The 18,818-nt window shown below is 50.1% G+C and overlaps 1 protein-coding gene across 2 annotated transcripts in view; it reads left to right on the top strand.

The window, feature by feature from the left end:
- LOC146177694 (uncharacterized) overlaps positions 1 to 18,818 on the top strand; it is a 51,543-nt gene that overhangs the window by 18,590 nt on the left and 14,135 nt on the right. Inside the window, exons 1-6 of one of the 2 annotated variants that reach the window (XM_084580534.1) lie at positions 140 to 176; positions 234 to 314; positions 394 to 453; positions 516 to 602; positions 682 to 741; positions 942 to 1,315. The exons of the other annotated variant lie outside the window; for it this stretch is intronic. Of the exons in view, the coding sequence (XP_084436660.1) occupies positions 170 to 176; positions 234 to 314; positions 394 to 453; positions 516 to 602; positions 682 to 741; positions 942 to 1,315 (669 nt within the window). The 5' untranslated portion in view covers positions 140 to 169. Of the gene's footprint in view, positions 1 to 139; positions 177 to 233; positions 315 to 393; positions 454 to 515; positions 603 to 681; positions 742 to 941; positions 1,316 to 18,818 lie in introns of those variants that run through there. 2 annotated transcript variants of the gene reach the window in all.

The following is an 18,818-nucleotide window of genomic DNA, read 5'->3' as shown; positions in this document are numbered from 1 at the left end:
CGATAGGGCACGCAACTTCTCCCAGTGTACCCTGCTGTAAGCTACTTGTCTCTTTAAGCACACGCGAAGTCAGTGAGTGGCCGCGTACTCATAAAGCTATTTAATTTCTCCACCAGTACCATCGCAAGACTGCCTAGGGGAACCTGGTGCGAGCCACGGACCAGCTTCGATGAATGGTAAATTATACATTTATTTCGTTGTTCAATTTAATGACAATCTGCTCTTTATCACAGCGCATGAGGCCACCGCATGCTTGCCCCAGAACTGCAGTGCGTCGGCAATAGGGCCCACCACTTCTCCTAGTGTACCTTGCTGTAAGCTGCTGTCTCTTTAAGCACACACGAAGTCAGTGAGTGTCCGCCTACTCATACAGCTATTTAATTTCTCCACCAGCACTATCTCAAGACTTCTTTGACGAACCTGGTGCGAGCCACGAACCGGATTTGATCAATGGTAAATTATACATTTTATATATTCCATTGTTGAATTTAATGACATTACGCTCTTTTGCACAGCGCATGAGACCACCGCATGCTTACCACAGAACTGTAGTGCATCGGCGTCGACAATAGGGCCCACTACTTCTCCCAATGTACCCTGCTGTAAGCTGCTGTCTCTTTAAGCACAGAAGAAGTGAGTGAGTGGCAGCATATTCATACAATTATTTAATTCCTCCATCAGCGCCATCTCAAGACTGCAATGGCGAACCTGTTCCTCGTGCCGAAGCGGTTTTCCCCAATGGTAAATGGCCTCTTTTATGCATTATGTTGCAGTAGCCAATGATACAATGCTCTTTAATCCAGTTTCTCCTGCCACCAGACCTTTCCTTCATACTTAGTCAGAGAAAGAGGGCTTTCCGCATCTGTTTGTAAACCCTGCACGCGATGTTTCTTGTGCTTCAGTGTACGCTTGAATACATTGTAATTTTTTTATTTTTTCAGTGTCTCACCTCTTGGAACGCATAGCAGAACTGGAGCGGAATCAAAAGGGCTCAAACAGGAAATTACAAGCTGCAAGGAAAAGATATTTAAAGAGCGAGGCACAAAAGGATCAGCTTAAGAAAAAACTCAAACATCTTTTCAACGATGATCAGATGTCATCATTGGAGCGGCTGTCAAATCAGGGATCGCGGTGGGAAGCTGACACACTTGTGAAGTCACTGAGGCTGCGGCTGGCATGTGGGACGCGGGGCTACAGTGTCCCAAGGGAATACGGTTACCCTTTACCCTCAGAACGCACCTTGCAAAGGCACATCGAACATGAAAAATTTCGACCCGGACTTCTTACTGATATTTTGGAACCCCTCAAGATAAAGGTAAATAGTTACTATACGCCAAGTATGTTGTATTGTGAGCTTGCCTAGTGTTAGGTCGCATTGGCTGCTTTTTTTGACAGTTTTACCGTTTTTTTTTCATTGTTACCAAACTAATATGTTAAGCACTTATACCTGTATGTTTGGCTGCGTTTCTGCTTTTTTTTTTTAGTGGTTTCTCTTGCGCGTCTTAAATCTGTATGTCTACTTCATACATTAATAGCATCGCGAGCTTACTTTCAGTCATTCCTAACATTGATTTGCGTTCTACAGGTGAATCTCATGAAGCCGGAGGAACGCCATTATGATGGTAGACGAGATGCAAATCACGTCGGGCCTCGTATATGATCGTTCATGCTGCGAAGTCTGGGGCGCACCCACACTGCCTTTGTCCGATGGTTCGCTTCCTGATGACTGCTTAGCCACACACGCGTTGGTATTTATGCTGGGAGGTCTTTCCACCAGATGGAAGCAAACCATCGGATATCAACTAACCGGAAACTCTATCCATGCTACCAGCTTTAAAGCTCATTTAATTGACCTAATTACCGCCTGCGAGTCCATCGGAATCAATATTCATGTCGTTGTTTCTGACATGGGCAGAGCTAATCAGGCACTTTGGAAGTTCTTTGGAATCACGGTCGGAAAGCACAGCAGGCCGCGAACCAGTTGCCCTCACCCCTGTGATCCACACAGAAAGCTTTGGTTTATGGCCGATGTACCACATTTGTTGAAAAATCTGCGAAATCATTTGACAAAAGGCCAACTCATTTACCTTCCCGACGAAATTGTGAAGAAACACGATTTGCCGACAAACTGCGTGAACGTCGAGTTTATAAAGGCCCTTGTGAGGCATGACGAAAAGGACGACATAAAGCTCGCGCCGCACTTGAACGCGTCAGTTCTTGACCCAAATCATTATGACAAAATGAAAGTTGGCCCGGCATTTTCTCTTTTTCATAACGATACGGCTTCTGGTTTGCGTCTGCTTGAAGAAAAGAAAAAAATTCTTAGAAATGCGCGTACTACAGCGTGGTTCATTGAAACAGTATTTAGGTGGTTTCGCCTGATGACCTCCCGAACAACAAACCTCGCTTTCAGCCATGCGGTTGAGGAGGCTTATCAAGACAGCGTAGCATTCTTGCATGCGACTGCGGAAATGTTCTCTAAAATTGCTATTGGCAACCAAAACAGACCGGTTTAGGAGCCTGTACAAACAGGCATCATTTTAGCCACAAGAACTTCTCTGGAAGTCCAAGATGTTCTTCTCAGCAAGTACAACTATGAGTACGTCTTCCTAAGCAGATTAAGCCAAGATGGTCTGGAAAATTTATTTTCCACCCTGCGTGCGAAAAATCCTGTCCCGCGATTGTACGAATTTAAATGCAGCCTGAGGAGCGCAACACTAGCACAATTCCTCAAGCCCAGCAAGCATGGTAGCTATTCTGAAGAGGAGGGCTATTTGTTGATAAATTTGCGGGACACAAGTGAGGCAAAAATCACGACAAGCAACATTCAAGCCCCAGAAGATCTTGTAGATTTAAGTCCTGAAGTAGAGGAATCGATTGCATACCTCGCGGGTTACGTTGTCTCCAGACTGACAAAGCGGATGCAGTGTGAAGGTTGTCACAATTCATTGGTTGATAATGACACACCTACCAAGTTGATAGAATTCAAAAACTTTTCTTAGCACCGTCATTCTCTGACTACTCCATCTCAAGGGGTGATTGAGGTCATCAAAGTTGCTGAAAACTTCTTCCGCAACAATAGAGAAGCGCTGATACATGATTCTGTCAACGTAGGCAGCAAAGCGTTACTCGAAACATTTCCGTGCAAACGTGCTTTCCTTCTTGTCACAACGTGATTCCTAATATTGTTCAGATATTCTGCAAACTGCGAATGGAGATTCTTGTGAAAACCGAAGCGTCAAAAAGATTTTCTGCTGCTGAAAGTGCGAAATGTGCCAGCAAGAGTATTGGCACGGCCGCTCGATGGAAGCGAACTGGGTGCGGCCTGCAGTCCTGCCTTGCTTGCTTCATCGCCCTGGCGACCAGTGGTGCGCCAGCGCCTCTCTCTGCCACATAAAAGTTCCATCTAATTGTAATCAGGCTTGTAGCCTTCAGCTGACCTGATCAGGAGCATAAATTGTCGTCATTTCTGACCGAATGGCTTCGCTGCTGGTGAAAAGATTTTTTTCTTTCACCCAGGTCTTTCAGAAAGTGAAAATCTGCACGCGAAAGCTCCAAAATGCTGATGTGCGCAGTCTATTCTTCCACCGTGTGCGCATCTTGTCGCACGTTCTGCGGATGGGACCGCACATGACAGCATGGCGGTTGTTGTCAATTTGGCCGCTAGATGGCGCCACTTACACAAAAAGGCAGCGCCCATGTTAAAACGGAACGCTCCGCGCCATTGGATGGAGGGCCCTCTTTGATGGATATCTGCAGCTTCGTTCTTGAGTTGTATCTGACTATAGTCTGTGTACATGAGCCCGACGCAAGCGTGTCAAGTAGGGGAGCCGGTTGTCCGGCTGAGCCAGCCCGACCCGTCCGCGTTTACTAGAACTCGTTTCTGTCGGGCTGAGATCGCTGCTACTGCCTGCGTCGAGCAAGTATACCAGGCTCAGGCGGGAGAGGAGGAAGTGGAGGAATGCTCAGATGAACAGCTCACTGTCCCGTCCCCGACCAGCAGGGCGGCAAGGGAGGAGACGTCTGCCCGGCGTAGGAGTAGTAGTAGTAGAAAACGTTTATTAGCCAGGAAAATAAGTCTCGAGGAAAAATTATAGTGGTTGGAGTTTTCATTTCCAAGCTCCAATGACTTTGGCTGCCGCTCTAGCCTGTGCAACGAGTGCGCGCTGCAGTTCAAGCTCTGAGCTGAGCAGAGAGGTCTCCCATTGCTCCTTCGGTTTATATAATTTGATGTCCGGGGGTTTCGGGCCCTTGCATCCCCATGTGATGTGGTATGTGTCGGGCGTATCGTCGCACCATGGACATTCACCTTTATGGCTCTCGGGAAAAATTATGTTGTGTTTGTGGAGATTGGGTAATGTATCTGTCTGGAGTTGCCTCCAGTCCCGAGCTTCTTGAGAATTTAGCTTCTTGTGCGGAGGGGGAAATTGCTGTCGCTGTAGTCTCAGGAAGTGGAGTCGTGGCTTAAGTGGCGGAAACTTCGGGAAGAGAACTTGAGTCGGCGTTGGAGCCCGCTCGGTTGGTATGTCCTCGAGCTAGTGCATTTGTGACCTCGCCCTCTAATCCCGTGTGACCATGTACCCACTTGATCTGATATTTTAGGGAGGAATTGGCGCTCAGAGAGCTGGTGGTTAAGCCTAAAAGTTTCTTTAGTACTCTTCCTGCAATTGGAGCCGACAGGCTGCTGGGAAGTCTGTCATGACGTGTACACTCTGGCCTAGGCCGTCGCCATACTAAAGCGCTAGCAGGATTGCCGCAACTTCTGCCTCCGTGATCGTCGTGTGTTTGAGTGATGCACTGACAACCTCTTTGTGGGATGAGTTCACAGCAACTGCAGTCGCCCTCGTGATCTTGCTGCGTGTTACTGCGTCGACATAAATTGTGTGGGGGCTGTGTGCCGCAGTCCACTTGATGTATTTTATTCTGGCTGATCGTCTGCCGGACTCGGCTCCGCTCGACATGTTTTTATGATTTTAGGCGACGTGGATTCTCGAGCGATATGTTGTTGGGAGGTTTGTCGTGTCGTTGAAGGACGGGGGGATATCGTGCTAGAAAAACTGGTCACCCTGTATACGCAGTGCCTGGTGTCATCGACGGTACCGGAACCATGGAAGAATTCAAACATTATCCTCATTCATAAGAAAGGAGACGCTAAGGACCTTAAAAATTACAGACCAATCAGCTTACTGTCTGTAACGTATAAAGTATTTACTAAGGTAATCGCTAATAGAATCAGGACAACCTTAGACTGCAATCATGCAAGGGATCAAGCAGGTTTTCGGAAACGGTACTCTACTATTGATCATATCCATACCATCAACCAGGTGATAGAAAAATGCTCGGAATATAACCAGCCCTTATACATAGCAGTCATTGATTACGAAAAAGCATTTGATTCAGTAGAAACATCGGTGGTGATGCAGGCATTGCGAAATAAGGGGGTAGACGAGCCGTACGTGAAAGTGCTGGAAGATATATATAGTGGCTGCGCAGCAACCATAGTTCTGCATAAAGAAAGTAACAAAATTCCCATAAAGAAAGGTGTTAGGCAAGGAGACACGATCTCCCCAGTACTATTCACAGCTTGCTTTGAGGAAGTATTCAGAGACTTGGAATGGGAGCAGTTAGGGATAAGGGTAGATGGAGAATACTTCAGTAATCTGCAATTTGCTGATGACATTGCCTTGCTAAGTAACTCGGAGGATGAACTGCAAATAATGATTGATGACCTAGACAGGAAAAGTAGAAAGGCAGGCTTGAAAATCAATATGCAGAAGACTAAGGTAATGTTCAACAGCCTCGGGAAGGAACAGCAGTTTACGTAAGGTAGCGAAGAACTGGAAGTAGTAGGCGAATATTTCTACTATTGGGTCACAACTGCGCACAGCCGGCAGGCTCCCGTACCAACTGCATGCAGGCGTTACTCGTACGCGACACGTGTCCCCAACCCATGGCGCAAAGGCGCAGCCACGGCAGGTCCGAACGAAATAGGCAACGAACTGGGCACGCTAGGTAACAATTTATTAACCCTAACGCAAGGCAACAACACACACTGCGGAAGAATGTTCTATCCGATAACATAAGAGTTCAGAAGGCTCACCGGATCGTCGTAGTCGTCCACTGGTAGGGAGGGTCAAGGTTATCCGTCCAGGGTCTCCGGGTGCAGGCGAGGCAAGAGACCTTCCTCTGCCGGGCACAGCGGTTTTATCCCTCTCGGTATTGCATATCGAGAAGTAATCGGTTGCTTCTCGGCACCAGACGAGAGAAGCAAGTCGTTCCTCCTCGCGTTTGTAATGTTACCCTTCCCTAGGTTACCAGCGCGATGCTGTGGTGTCGCAGCATTGTATGGGGAGCGAGGGAAATGCTAAGTGCCTTCTCCCCCACCCTCTTCTGGCGAGCGCGCGTCATCTCGTGACTCAGCCGCGCTCGTCCCTGGTTAGAAAGGACAGTGGGATATACGTGTATCCCCACATCCTCCCCTCCTTAAGAAGCCTCTCGAACGTAGAAGCGTGCACAATGGGAATTAATCTTCTCCAGCCATCCAGGGATCGAATTGCGAGGTCCTCTGGCTCTTGTCGGTACCTCCGTCAACGTCTGCGCCACGCCCCTGCCGGTTTGCTGCTCCAGGCATGGCTTCCCTTCGGATGACGATAGATCACGGGTGTTGGCCCGAGATCAGCCTCCACAACAAGCGCGGCTGCGCCTCTAAGGTGAACTTGAACGCCCTGCTACAGCTCGGTTGCAGCTGCCTTGAGGCCAGGTCCGTGGCCGCATCTTCCTGTAGTGCTGGGTCAGCTGGCTTCCGGACCGAGGCCACGAGCTGCGACATTGCCTCCGTGATGGTCTTCTGGCCAGGCTCCATGGTTGCCGTCATAATGGGGCCGCAGCTGCGCTGTTGGCTTAATGTGTTTGGTGGCTGCGGCGCAGTTCGTGAAAGCAGCCGGGTGTGATCACGCGGGCAGCGGCGTCGCCTGGTCAGCGGGTGGGAAGCTCCGATGCGGCGTGGCTTGGAGACACGGCGGCCAGGTATCTCGAGGTGGTAGCCGGTTCTCTTGGGCGGGGTGTGGCGTTGGGTGGCGGCTCCCTGACGATGCTGTGCGGTGGCTGGTTTTCGGTGGCGGACGGCGTCGTTCGAATACGCCCTGCTTCTTTTCCATCTGCGTTGAAAAATGTCAACACAGATGTAAATAACCAACTTACACAGCGTGTGCTGGTTAGCGGCTCAACCCTCACGACTGTCATGAGGGTTAACGCAAGTCAGTCTTACGTTGGCGATTTGCATGAGCGGCCCGTCCGCTCATGCAACAACAGAGCCTGCCCGCCGGCTGACGCCCTCGCTCTAGGCTGCGCAGGCAGATTCTATTTCTGCCTACGGCCCAAGTTATAGCGGGACGAGCTGTTCCCATGATCGCAGCGTTCGTTTTCCGACTGCGGCGCGGGTGGGCTGCGTCCTCTACCCACTCGTCCCGTTGCACATATCGTTTCAGGTCACATACGTGCATGGGTCCGCCTGTAGGTTTCGACCGCAAGACTTCGAGCCTGTAAACGAGCAAAGAAATGTTTTCTCGCATGCGCAACGGCCCGATCCATTTCGGCGCCAACGAGGCCGCAAACTGTTTGCTAGCATCGCTGAGAACGTGTTGGCGCCGAAGCACCAGGTCGCTCACTTTGTAGTGAACTTCCCGATGCGAGCGGTCGTACTGTGCTTTCTGCTGCGCCCTAGCAGTACTCAGGTTGTGGCGAGCCTTGCGTAAGGCCTCCGTCATTTAAAGCGCAGATGCGTCGCGTAATCAGCTCGTGCCGATGAAGCGACTGGCGTCTTCCTGCGGTCCGCTAGAACCCGGTCCATCATATTTAGCAACTCTCTACCCAGATTGAGAGAAGACGGCGCATACCCAGTCGATCGTTTAACAGTCGACCGCAAAGCAAACGAGATCTCCAGCAGATAGGAGTCCCAATCTTTGTGCCTTTCAGAGAAGGCGACAAGCATGTACTTGATGCTGCGGTTGACTCTTTCCGTGGGGTTCGACTGGGCATGGTAGGTGGTCGTTTTCTTGTGCCTAATGCCAAGTGCATCGCACGAATCTACGCACACCTTCGCAGTGAAATAGGACGCGTTGTCCGTGATCAGCTGCTCTGGGAAACCGAACCTGATGAATACCTCCATCAGCTTCTCAATGATCACTCTTGCCGCCAGCTTTCTAAGGGGGAAAAGTTCTACCTACTTGCTGAAGTGATCCGTGATCACCAGCCGGAACTTGTTCCTACTCGGTGTCATGGAATACGGTCCCATGATGTCACACGCCGCTATTTGCCGGGGAGTCTGGCTATTAATCGGCTGCATGAGGCCGGGCGGCCGTCCGTCTCCTGGCTTCACGCTTTGCACACATGACATGATCGGGCGCAACGGGTTACATCCCTTTTCATGCCAGGCCAGGTAGCAAAGCGACACAACTTAGTGTGTCTTGGGGCCGCTGGCATGCCCAGCGATGCACGAGTCGTGAAAGTAGCGCAAAAGTGCGGCTCTTAACACTCGTGGTATCACCATATCTTGAACGCCTCTCTTGTGTGGTTCTCGGAGGTGATATACCTCAGTAGGACGCCGTCAGAATCCAGCAGATAAGAATCCAGCGCGCTCACAGCACTACCAGCTGCTTCCAAGCGCTCCGCACTGGCAGCATTACCAGCTGCCCCCGTGTGCGCGGCGGCCGCGCCGCCCGGCTCCAGGGGCCCGTCGAACACCTTTCGACAAAATGGATCTTTCTGCTGAGCTTCGAGCAGCTCCCTCCTGCTGAACACGATCCCCACGGAACTCGCGTAATCCACGTGGTTCACACTCTCGCCCGGGATCAACGGTTGGTTCGCGTTCCTTGCGTGGGCTACGGCTCGGGTTTGTCCCTCACTCTCGCTCGCTGTTGGATGGTCGGTCGCGTGACCTTCCTCTTTCTGAACTGGCGCTCGCGAGAGTGCATCGGCCACGGCGTTGTTTTTCCCTTTCCCATAGCGCACGGTGAAGTCGTAACGCTGCAGTAACAGGGACCCAACGCGCCAGACGACCGCTCGGCTCGCTGAGTCGTCTCAGCCAGGTGAGTGCCATGTGATCGGTCTCTATCACAAATGCCGCCCCGTCGACGTAGTAGTCGAACTTCTGCAGAGCAAAAACTATCGCCAGACATTTCTTCTCTGTCACCGAGTAGTTCCTTTCTGCCGGCGTCAACGAACGGCTCGCAAATAACACCGGACGAAGAACGCCCTCGTGCACCTGAAGCAACACTGCTCCTCACTTCCAGGTCGCTTGCGTCTGAATCACTAACTCCCTGTTTGAGTCAGGTAGTTGCAACTCAGCTGTGTCCGCGAGCACCCTAATCAGGTTTCGCAGTACAGCCTCTTGCTCGGGACCCGAGCTCCAAAGCTTGCCCCTTTTTGAAAAGTTTTTTCAAAGGCGCCTGCAGCGTTGCGCAATCCGGGATGAACTGCCGATAAAAGTTCGCCATCCCCAGAAAGCGTCGAAGACCGGCTAAATCTTTGGGTGACGGAACATTAAGCAAGGCTTCGAGCTTATCATCACACGGCAGAATGCAGCCTTTGTCGATCGTGAACCCCAAAAGTGTTATTCGGGTCGCGGCGATCTGTGCTTTTTTTGGGTTCAAAGTGATTCCCGCGGACCTCGGGCTCTCTATGACGTATTTCAAGTGGCGCAGGTGTTCCTCGAATGTTTTTGAGTACATCACGATGTCGTCTAGGTAAGCGAGCGCATGTTGCCATTTCGCATCCCACAGAACCGGGTCCACTAGGCGCTGATAAGTAGCGGGTGCTCCTACCAAACCAAAAGACATTCTTTTGAACTGGAAAATACCTCTGTGACAAGTAAAAGCAGTCTTCTCTTTGTCACGCTCATCCATGTCAACCTGAAAGTATCCGCGACTAGCATCAAGTGTCGTAAAGTACTTCGCTCCCCCTAGATTGGACACTAGAGATGAAATGGTCGGTAGAGGGTACGCGTCCTTTGTCGTAACCTCGTTCAGTCTGCGGTAGTCAGCGTAAAGCCGATATGCATCGTCTTTCGTCAGAACCAAGACTACCGGGAATTCCCAAGGGCTGCTAGACCTCTCAACAACGCCCGTGTCCATCAGTTCGTTTAACGCGATGTCTAATGCCTTCCTCTTAGCCAAGCTAATTGGCCTAGGATTGCACTTCCAAGGCAGTGCGTCACCCGTGTCTATCCTGTGTCTGACTAGAGTAGTTAGGCCGGGACGGTCTATGAATGTCCCGTTGTATTCCTACAACAGCGATGACTATCGTGCCTTCTCTCTCTCCGACACCCGACAATTTGGTAGTCCATATAGTTATCGACATACAGTGTAAATCCAATGTTTGGAACTGTTTGAAGTCTTCGGGCCACACCAATCATGGCTATATTGAAAAGGAGGGGTGAGATTACTGAGCCCTGAGGCGTACCTTTGTGCGGCATGTCTTGGCTGTCTGAGCGTGTGTCGCCCATGCCAACTGTACCCATTCTTTTCGATAGGAAATTTTGAACCTAGTTGAAGATGCGTTTCCCACAATTAAGGCTGCTTAGTTATCTTAGTGTGGCATCGTGACACACGTTGTCAAATGCGCCCTTGAGATCAAGTGCCATCACAATGTGCTCCCCTCGGCTGGGAACGTGAGCCAGGACTTCCTCCTTGAGTAGAAGGAAGGCGTCTTGGGTTGATAGCCCGGATCGGAAGCCGATCATGGAAGAAGGGAAGAGGTTGTCTTCAGTATAGGCTTAAAGAAAGGTTTGAATTACCCGCTCGTATAGTTTGCCCAGACAGGACGTGAGCGAGATAGGTCGGAGCGCCTCGATTGTGGGCAGCTTCCCTGGCTTCGGAATGACGATAATTTCGGAGTGTTTCCACTTTTCAGGGTTGACGTTTTCCCCAGAGCTCATAGTTAATGTACTTGGTGAGATCCTTAACTTGGTCCTTGCTGAGGTTGCGTATTATGGCGTTCGTGATTTTGTCCGCGCCAGCCGCCGTATTACGAACGCAGGAACGCCCGGCAGCGTGTACTTCTGCTATCGTTATGGGGGCGTCCAAAGCTCGATTCGGGGTGGCCTGGTAGTCAATCTCTCTCGGTGTTGTAGTCGCAGCTCCTATGTATCTTTCGCGAAGCGCTGTGAGAAGATCTGCATCGTCGCCCGGGAACTGGTGGCAAATTCGCTTGAGAGAGCGGATCGCCTTGGACTTAGACGTGGCCGGATCTATTAGGTTTCTGAGTATTGCCCAGGTCCGAGACGTGCCCAGAGTGTCTCGCAGGGACTCGCAGAACTGTTGCTGTTGTCAGTTCTGGTGCGAGAGTTGCTCGACGTATGTTTGTGCCTCTTCCGTCAGCTCAGCTATACGAACTCGGAGTTGTCGGTTCAACTTTTGGTCGTCCCAACGGCGAAGGAGCTTCGCGCGCGGATTTTATATTTTGAGAAGGTGCCTGTCTATTTCAGGTGTCTCGTTTGTGTGCTGTACCACTTCAGTTGCGGTGTTGTGTGCTTGGCGCAGGGGGGGTACAGCTGAGACGAAAAAGAAATTCCCACATGTAGTGCCGCCATTATCAAACTGATCACTGTGGTCAAGATAGTTCTTCCCCTCGATGTCAAAAATGAGCAAAGTTTGAATTGGAGTTTTAAAAACTGCGGTATAGAACGCAGCTTTACAAACTTTTCACGCGCTCTTTCAAGTTTTGAAGCACTTTTCAGACAATGTTTTGGGGCTTAAGGAGTTGATGTAAGACAACTGTGGATCATGTTCCCGAGGAGACGCTCCGAGTTTCGGTTTGAAAGTTTGGTTTTCTACTGTCTCTTCAGCTTCAAGTTGCAAGATCAAATCATTCAAAATAAGAAGCTGTTCGTAATAAAGAGACGCTTGCGCTCTCATGCATCTTGATGGAACTTTCATGCGTTGTATGGAAGGCCAAAGCTCCAAAAAGATTCGCCATATCGCCTCACGCACATGGGAGCAAACGCACCGCATTGAACTTACATTTGGAAATTTAAAGGCCCGGTTTTCTTTCCGCTACGAGAGCTATACCAGAACTATGTACAGCAAGGCGTGCGAACGAAAAGATCCGGAGAGAAATGACAGCAAGCTAACTGAACGTTTTATTTTCATTCGCCGCTTTTCTTGCGAAAACAGCTGTTCAACGCTACGGGTTTACCCCCGTCTCAGTTAGACCAGAACACGCTGCTCTGCTCATAGCATTCTCAACCGTCATTTATAAAAGAACACAGGGCAGGTAAAGTGAACAGTAAACACACACGCGATCACTCTTTGACGTTTGCTGTGCGGACCGCTGGCCATCCAGAATAAGCCAGGAAGAGGGTGAGATGCGTGTGTGCTCGACGGACGAAGTGCACGCTAAGCGCGTAACAGTCACAGGGCTAGCTGGCCTTAGGATAACAACAAATAGCAATCTTGACTCCTATAAGACCTTATAATAGATACGCGACGCAACATACCATCACAAAAGTTCCGGACGCGACGATTTTGCCGTTGTTTACAGCAGCTACTCTACTGCAGCCGTCAGTGGCCGTTAGTTAGCTCTTCCAACGATCTATGTTGCCAGGTTCAAACCTCGTTCATCGGTCAGGTTTAGCAAGCAAAAGTCATCTGGCTACCATCAAACAGTTTGATAATGGCGGCCATGGAGGAAAGGAGGAAGAAGGAAAGGAATTAAAAAGTTGTTTCCTTCCTCCATGATGGCGGCAATCACGCGGTCACCGCTCAAATGCATTAGCTGAACGGGCAGCTTTCCCTCTAGAGGTTTTGTATTAGCTCTATGGCTTGCCGAAGGGCCGCTCTCCAGTCCTGGATAGATGCTATCGGTCCCGATGGAAATTCTGAGTTGCGAAATTTTGGCCAGTCCGTTATTCTGACTGGTCCGATGCTTCTGCGTATTTTGGACGAAGTGATAGAGGGGCTTAGGATGCAGTGGTTGCTTCCCAGTGTTTCAGATAGGTTGGTCCACTTCGAGTGGCTTACATTATCTACCAGGGTGAGGTCAGGACAGGAGTCTCTGTTCACGCTATTCCTCTCTCGTGTCGGATAGGTAGGGTTGGTGAGGAGCTCCAGACCGAGCGTGTGTATCGCTTTCACTATTGATTGGCCTCTTGCAGTGTTATCGGGATACCAGTAAGGGGCGCGTCAAAATCTTTTTTTTTCATTTCATTTTATTTATATCACAGAGATGTGGGCAAGCTCAGGCAACAAGCGAATAATTTTCGCTTGAATGATACCCGAGCCCCCCTGTACATGGCAATACATCGAAAACAACAATTTATACACTGCTAATTATGAATCTGAAATGAATCTGAAATGAATTATGATATCTCCCACGATCACGAGCTGATTATGCTGCGCTTTGTGAGAAGCAGCCAATAGTAAATCTGTAAAGTAACCTTTCCTAGGCTGGCGGCTTGCAGATGTTTACGACAAAGGTGCTTCCTCGGCCGCGCTTGTTGGGCACAAACTCGACCGTCAGGTGTTCGGCGTCCGTTACTGGCAAAACGATAGTAATCTCTTTTGCCACTAATATTGCGGCCGACAGCATCAGGGGCTGACTAATCGTGTAGTATCCTACAAGCGTCGGGGCTTTTTCGGCTCCCGCTTCTTGCAGGCATATAAAGTCTGGACGGATTGGAGTGGTGGCAATGAACTGTTTCAGGAGACTGGCTTTGCGCTGGTCACCACTACAATTCCACTGCCAGATTTCTGTGTTCTGCATTTTGGTCGCTTTTAGGGTGCGTGGCCATTTTCCGTTCGTCGGAATGTGGCGCGACCCCCATCACTACTGACTGAGCTAGTGCAAGTACGTGTTTGCGGGGGGCCCTGCCCATGTTCTGCCGGCGAGGCTCGTTTACGGCATTGAGTTGGAAGTGCCTGAATGGTGGTTGTATGTTGGTTTAGTGAAGTGTTGTGTCACGCGAGTGTCTGGTGAATGACTCCTATTTTATCCGTTAGTGTTTGGAGAATTGTGGACATTGAGACTTGCAGGCAATGTATAATCCGTTCTTCGGTGTCGGGTAGCATCTGAACGGTTACACACTTTGTTGGTTTTTGGGGGGGATGGCTCTATCTTTAGGGGGGGGGGGCGTAGGCGCCTGCCTCTGTTGAAGGACTTGTTCTAGTTTGGTCATTAGGGCTGTAAGTTTCGTGTTTGGTTCGGCTATTTTGGCACTTTGGGATGCAATTGTAGCCTGCATCTGCTGGAAACGAGACTCATATGAAGGAGCTGAGGACCCTGTGCTCTCTTTGCCCAGTTCATCTGCTTTTGACCTCCTGGAGCTTGTTTTCCCCCTTGCTTGGCTGGAGGGGCTGGCGGCGGGACTTCTGTTTTCGCCCGGGATGTGGAACTGGATCGGCTTTACGAGCGGTTGCTCGTCCGACCCGGATCCTCGTCCCCCGATGAGAACCATCAGTTGTTGTATATCTTGGGTCCCATGTCTTTCCGCGACTGATGAGATATCTTGTCGCCGTGGTCAGTGGCGGGTCGTGATGTTTTAGCAGGCTTAAGATGTTTCGGGCTCTCTCGTCTCTGCTGACCGCCGCATAGTCCGCATTTGGGCTCGCATTGACGTGTGTGGGGTGAATCCTGGACCCTGCACAGGCGGTGCATATCTGGTAGAGCTGCCTGGCTGGTCTGTATGTGAAACACGAGTACTCACAGCCATCGTAGTACACGGATCGGGGGAGTTGCGGTCCTTCGAGTGTGAGAAGTGCTGTCGTCAAAAAGCCGAGAATTCTGGCGTCTAAGATGCAGATGCCGAACCGGCTCAAAGTCAAGCGATGATGGGGAGAACTGCTCGGCCCGCTCCCGCGACGCTTCGTGTGTAGCCCCTGCCCGACGCGCTCCTCGCCCAGCGGGTAGGGTCGAGCCAACCCACCCCCTGCAGTCGGGCTGGCGAGACCCGACCCGACGGTCGTCTATAGCTCGACAGCTGGTATTCAACCCGGTAGGCCCACCCAACCGACTTTGTCGGTCTCATGTAAACACCCTTTATATGGCGGTCGAGCATTCATCGCGCTATAGGCAATTCTACAGGTAATTTACAAGCTTTAGTGAATGCAAATGGCCATGGAGTGTAGTTTTGACAACCGAGAAGTGAGCCAATTTGTGCATCATTGAATGACTAAAAACAGCGCCGTGGACGACGGCCACGAGAGAAGAAGAGGGAGAGGCGCTGACTAACCACTGAAGGTTTATTGAAGAACACAGGTATGTTTCAATTCAGTTCAGTTCAATTCAATTCAATTTTATTTCAGACAACACAAAAAGGTTGTCCGCGATGACATGGCAAAAGGCATGTACTGCCTGACGGAGCCACTCCACCCGGATGACAGGCTAAAAAAATCAGAAATAAATCTTCAGTTGTTAGCGCTTCCCCCTCTTCTTCCCTCGTGTCCGTCGTCGTTGTGCTGTTTTTTAGTTATTTAGTTCGGCAGCAGGGCCCTGAAATCTACTATCGGTTACAATGCAGGACGCATATGCAATGAACGGGAACCGTCGAGGTGACCCTGACTGCCGTGCAGTCTGTTAACGTGGAAAGACGGGCTAGTTTGTATTTTTACAACAAATGCACACACACACACACACACACACACACACACACACACACACACACACACACACACACACACACACACACACACACACACACACACACACACACACACACACACACACACACACACACACACACACACACACACACACACACACACACACACACACACACACACACACACACACACACACACACACACACACACACACACACACACACACACACACACACACACACACACACACACACACACACACACACACACACACACACACACACACACACACACACACACACACACACACACACACACACACACACACACACACACACACACACACACACACACACACACACACACACACACACACACACACACACACACACACACACACACACACACACACACACACACACACACACACACACACACACACACACACACACACACACACACACACACACACACACACACACACACACACACACACACACACACACACACACACACACACACACACACACACACACACACACACACACACACACACACACACACACACACACACACACACACACACACACACACACACACACACACACACACACACACACACACACACACACACACACACACACACACACACACACACACACACACACACACACACACACACACACACACACACACACACAAGAGTTGAAGTGCAGCGTTCGTCCTTCGCCTGTCGCTTTTCTTCGTCCTGTGTTTTTTGAGCTGAAAATAGGCATTCGTGGTCAATGCACATACTGTTGGCTAAAGCTATTTATATCATGTGTTGATCACGTTGGAATAACCAGGAACAATCAGCCAGAAGCACCGGTCGTAAGGGACGTCACCAACCAGACTGTAGTGTTTTTAAGGCGGGCGGTCGCATCAGCTCTTCCTACAGAGTTGTCGCACCGCCTAAGCAAGCACTGGTACGAATGGTTCGAAAGACAAAAACAGTACAGCACAACCCGCGCTTTATGTTACATAAATATTGGTTATGTTATGTTACATAAATAAGGGTTTAACGTCCCAAAGCGACTCAGGCTGTGAGAGATGCCGTAGTGGAGGACTTCGGTAATTTCGACCACCTGGGGTTCTTTAACGTGCACTGACGTCGCACAGTACACGGGCGCCTTGCTTTTCGCCTAGAGTGAAAAGCGGCCGCCGAGGCCGGGATCCGATCCCGCGCCCCAGGGGAACAGTAGTCGAGCGCCGTAACCACTGCGCCACCCCGGCGGGGTTGTTACGTAAAGGAGCACTGTCTGTACACAGCGATGTCAACAAGCATGCCAGAGATCAATCGTACGTCGTCATCGGTGCGTCGCGTACAAATTTCACGCCCATGTAGTAAACGCCAAGCTTTGTAATATCACCTTTAAGTACTCATTTATCAAGCACATGGTCTATTCACTAAACAAGCAGCAGGCGTCGAAATGAACCAGAGAACTGAAGTGATGGCGACCTGCTATTGGTCGCCGCTTGCTGTGTTCCCGTTTCGAAGGCATTCCAAAATCTCGAATGTCTTTGCGTAGCCCATTCGACTCGAATGATATTTCAGTCTAATGCATTCGAAATACTTCGTGTAGCAGCGCAGGTGCAGTATTTGAGTCGACGGACATTCGGTTCGAAGACATTAGAAACACGCGTGTAGCAGACGTATAACAGATGCTTGGTTCCTCTTCAACTACGTCAGTCCCGCCGGGGTGGCGCATTGGTTACGGCGCTCAACTAGTATTCCCAAAGATGCGGGATCGAATCCCGGCCTCGACCGCCGCTATTCGATAGAGGCGAAAAGCAAGGCGCGCGTGTGCTGTGCGATGTCACTGCACGTTAAAGTACCCCAGGTGGTTGAAATTTCCGGAGTCCGCCACTACGGCGTCTCTCATAGTCTGAGTCGCTTTGGGACCTTAAACCCCACTTAAACCAACATAATCAACCACGTCCGCAACGAACGACAGCACCGCTGGGAACGACAAAGGAGGGCTTTCATGGTAGGGATAGTATTGGGCAAATCCGCTTCCACGACGAAGAGGTGACTCACCGAGTGGTGGAGCGCAGTTCTCCAGTTGTGACGTAGTCTCGGCTGCATGTGTGTGTGTGTGTGTGTGTGTTTGTGGACGTGCGCTTTTTTGGTACAATTCTTTTGTGCTGCGTTTTTTTCTCAATCGTTCTTTTCCGACTGGGACACCAACTCGGTGTTCATCTGCTATGAAGGCTCTAGCCAGTACTGTGATCTTCGTGGCCGAAAATCTGTTATCTCGGGACCAATGGTCGCGTGTGCGCTGACCGGTCAAAATTCTGCACTCAGCTCCGGTAATCCGGCGCTGGTGTTTGAACGACCATTTTCATTCTGGCTATCTCACTCGTCAAATGCTAGTTGTGTTGCTATGACCTCACAGTATTACAACCGCCTACATCGGCGGGACCTTCCACGAGTACTGCTGCCGATCGCTGAGTACGCGATCGCCATTGCTTATGGCAAAACACAAGTCATCACGCATGCAGACCTGTAGTGGAATAACCTAGGCGTAGTACGGATTAAAGCGCTATATTTTTTTTTCAGGGCGGGGGGGGGGGGGGGGGAGCATTCCTGGTTACTCCTCTGAAAGTGATAGGGAGAAGGGTGTAAATAAAAGTAGTGGGAACTATATATGAGATGAGGAGGAAACCTTCCTTTCTGCCCACCACCATTACTGTCGCTTTACACTTCTCGAGTATATGTATAGGTCTATCACTTCCTTTCTCTCGCTTTTTCTCGTAACATGAGATTTTCATAGTCCTGAATACATTTTACGGATGTGAAGTTTTTGTTTCCTACGGTACTTGTTTGTAGTCAGCAGTTTTGCGGTACTTTTCAGTGCAAGAGCAGGTAAAGCCTTCGGGAGGTAAAGGTAAATCAGGTAAAGCCGACCGCGGGACCACGGCTGCTGTTAATTATGCTCAGATGCAGTTCTGCTCTTTTCGCGCACTTCACTCTTGAACCACATTGAATTATGGCACAAAAATCTTGGGTAACATGGCTTTGAAATTGGCTTGCAAAGTAGCGACGCAGCGATTTCACATGACTGTAAACATAACGATAGAAGTGCAGGAGGATATCGGCAGCTCGATAGGCTCGCTCCAAAAAATAATCGCTTCTTCGTTATTTCTTTGTTACCTACTTTTTTCATTTTGCACTGTTCTGGGCAC

The sequence above is a fragment of the Amblyomma maculatum genome, chromosome 10 (assembly GCF_055883805.1).
Source record: "Amblyomma maculatum isolate TAMU_Amacu chromosome 10, ASM5588380v1, whole genome shotgun sequence".
Taxonomy (NCBI): domain Eukaryota; kingdom Metazoa; phylum Arthropoda; class Arachnida; order Ixodida; family Ixodidae; genus Amblyomma; species Amblyomma maculatum.
Note: the sequence above shows the minus strand (reverse complement) of the source record. Positions and strands in the feature narration are given on the sequence as shown.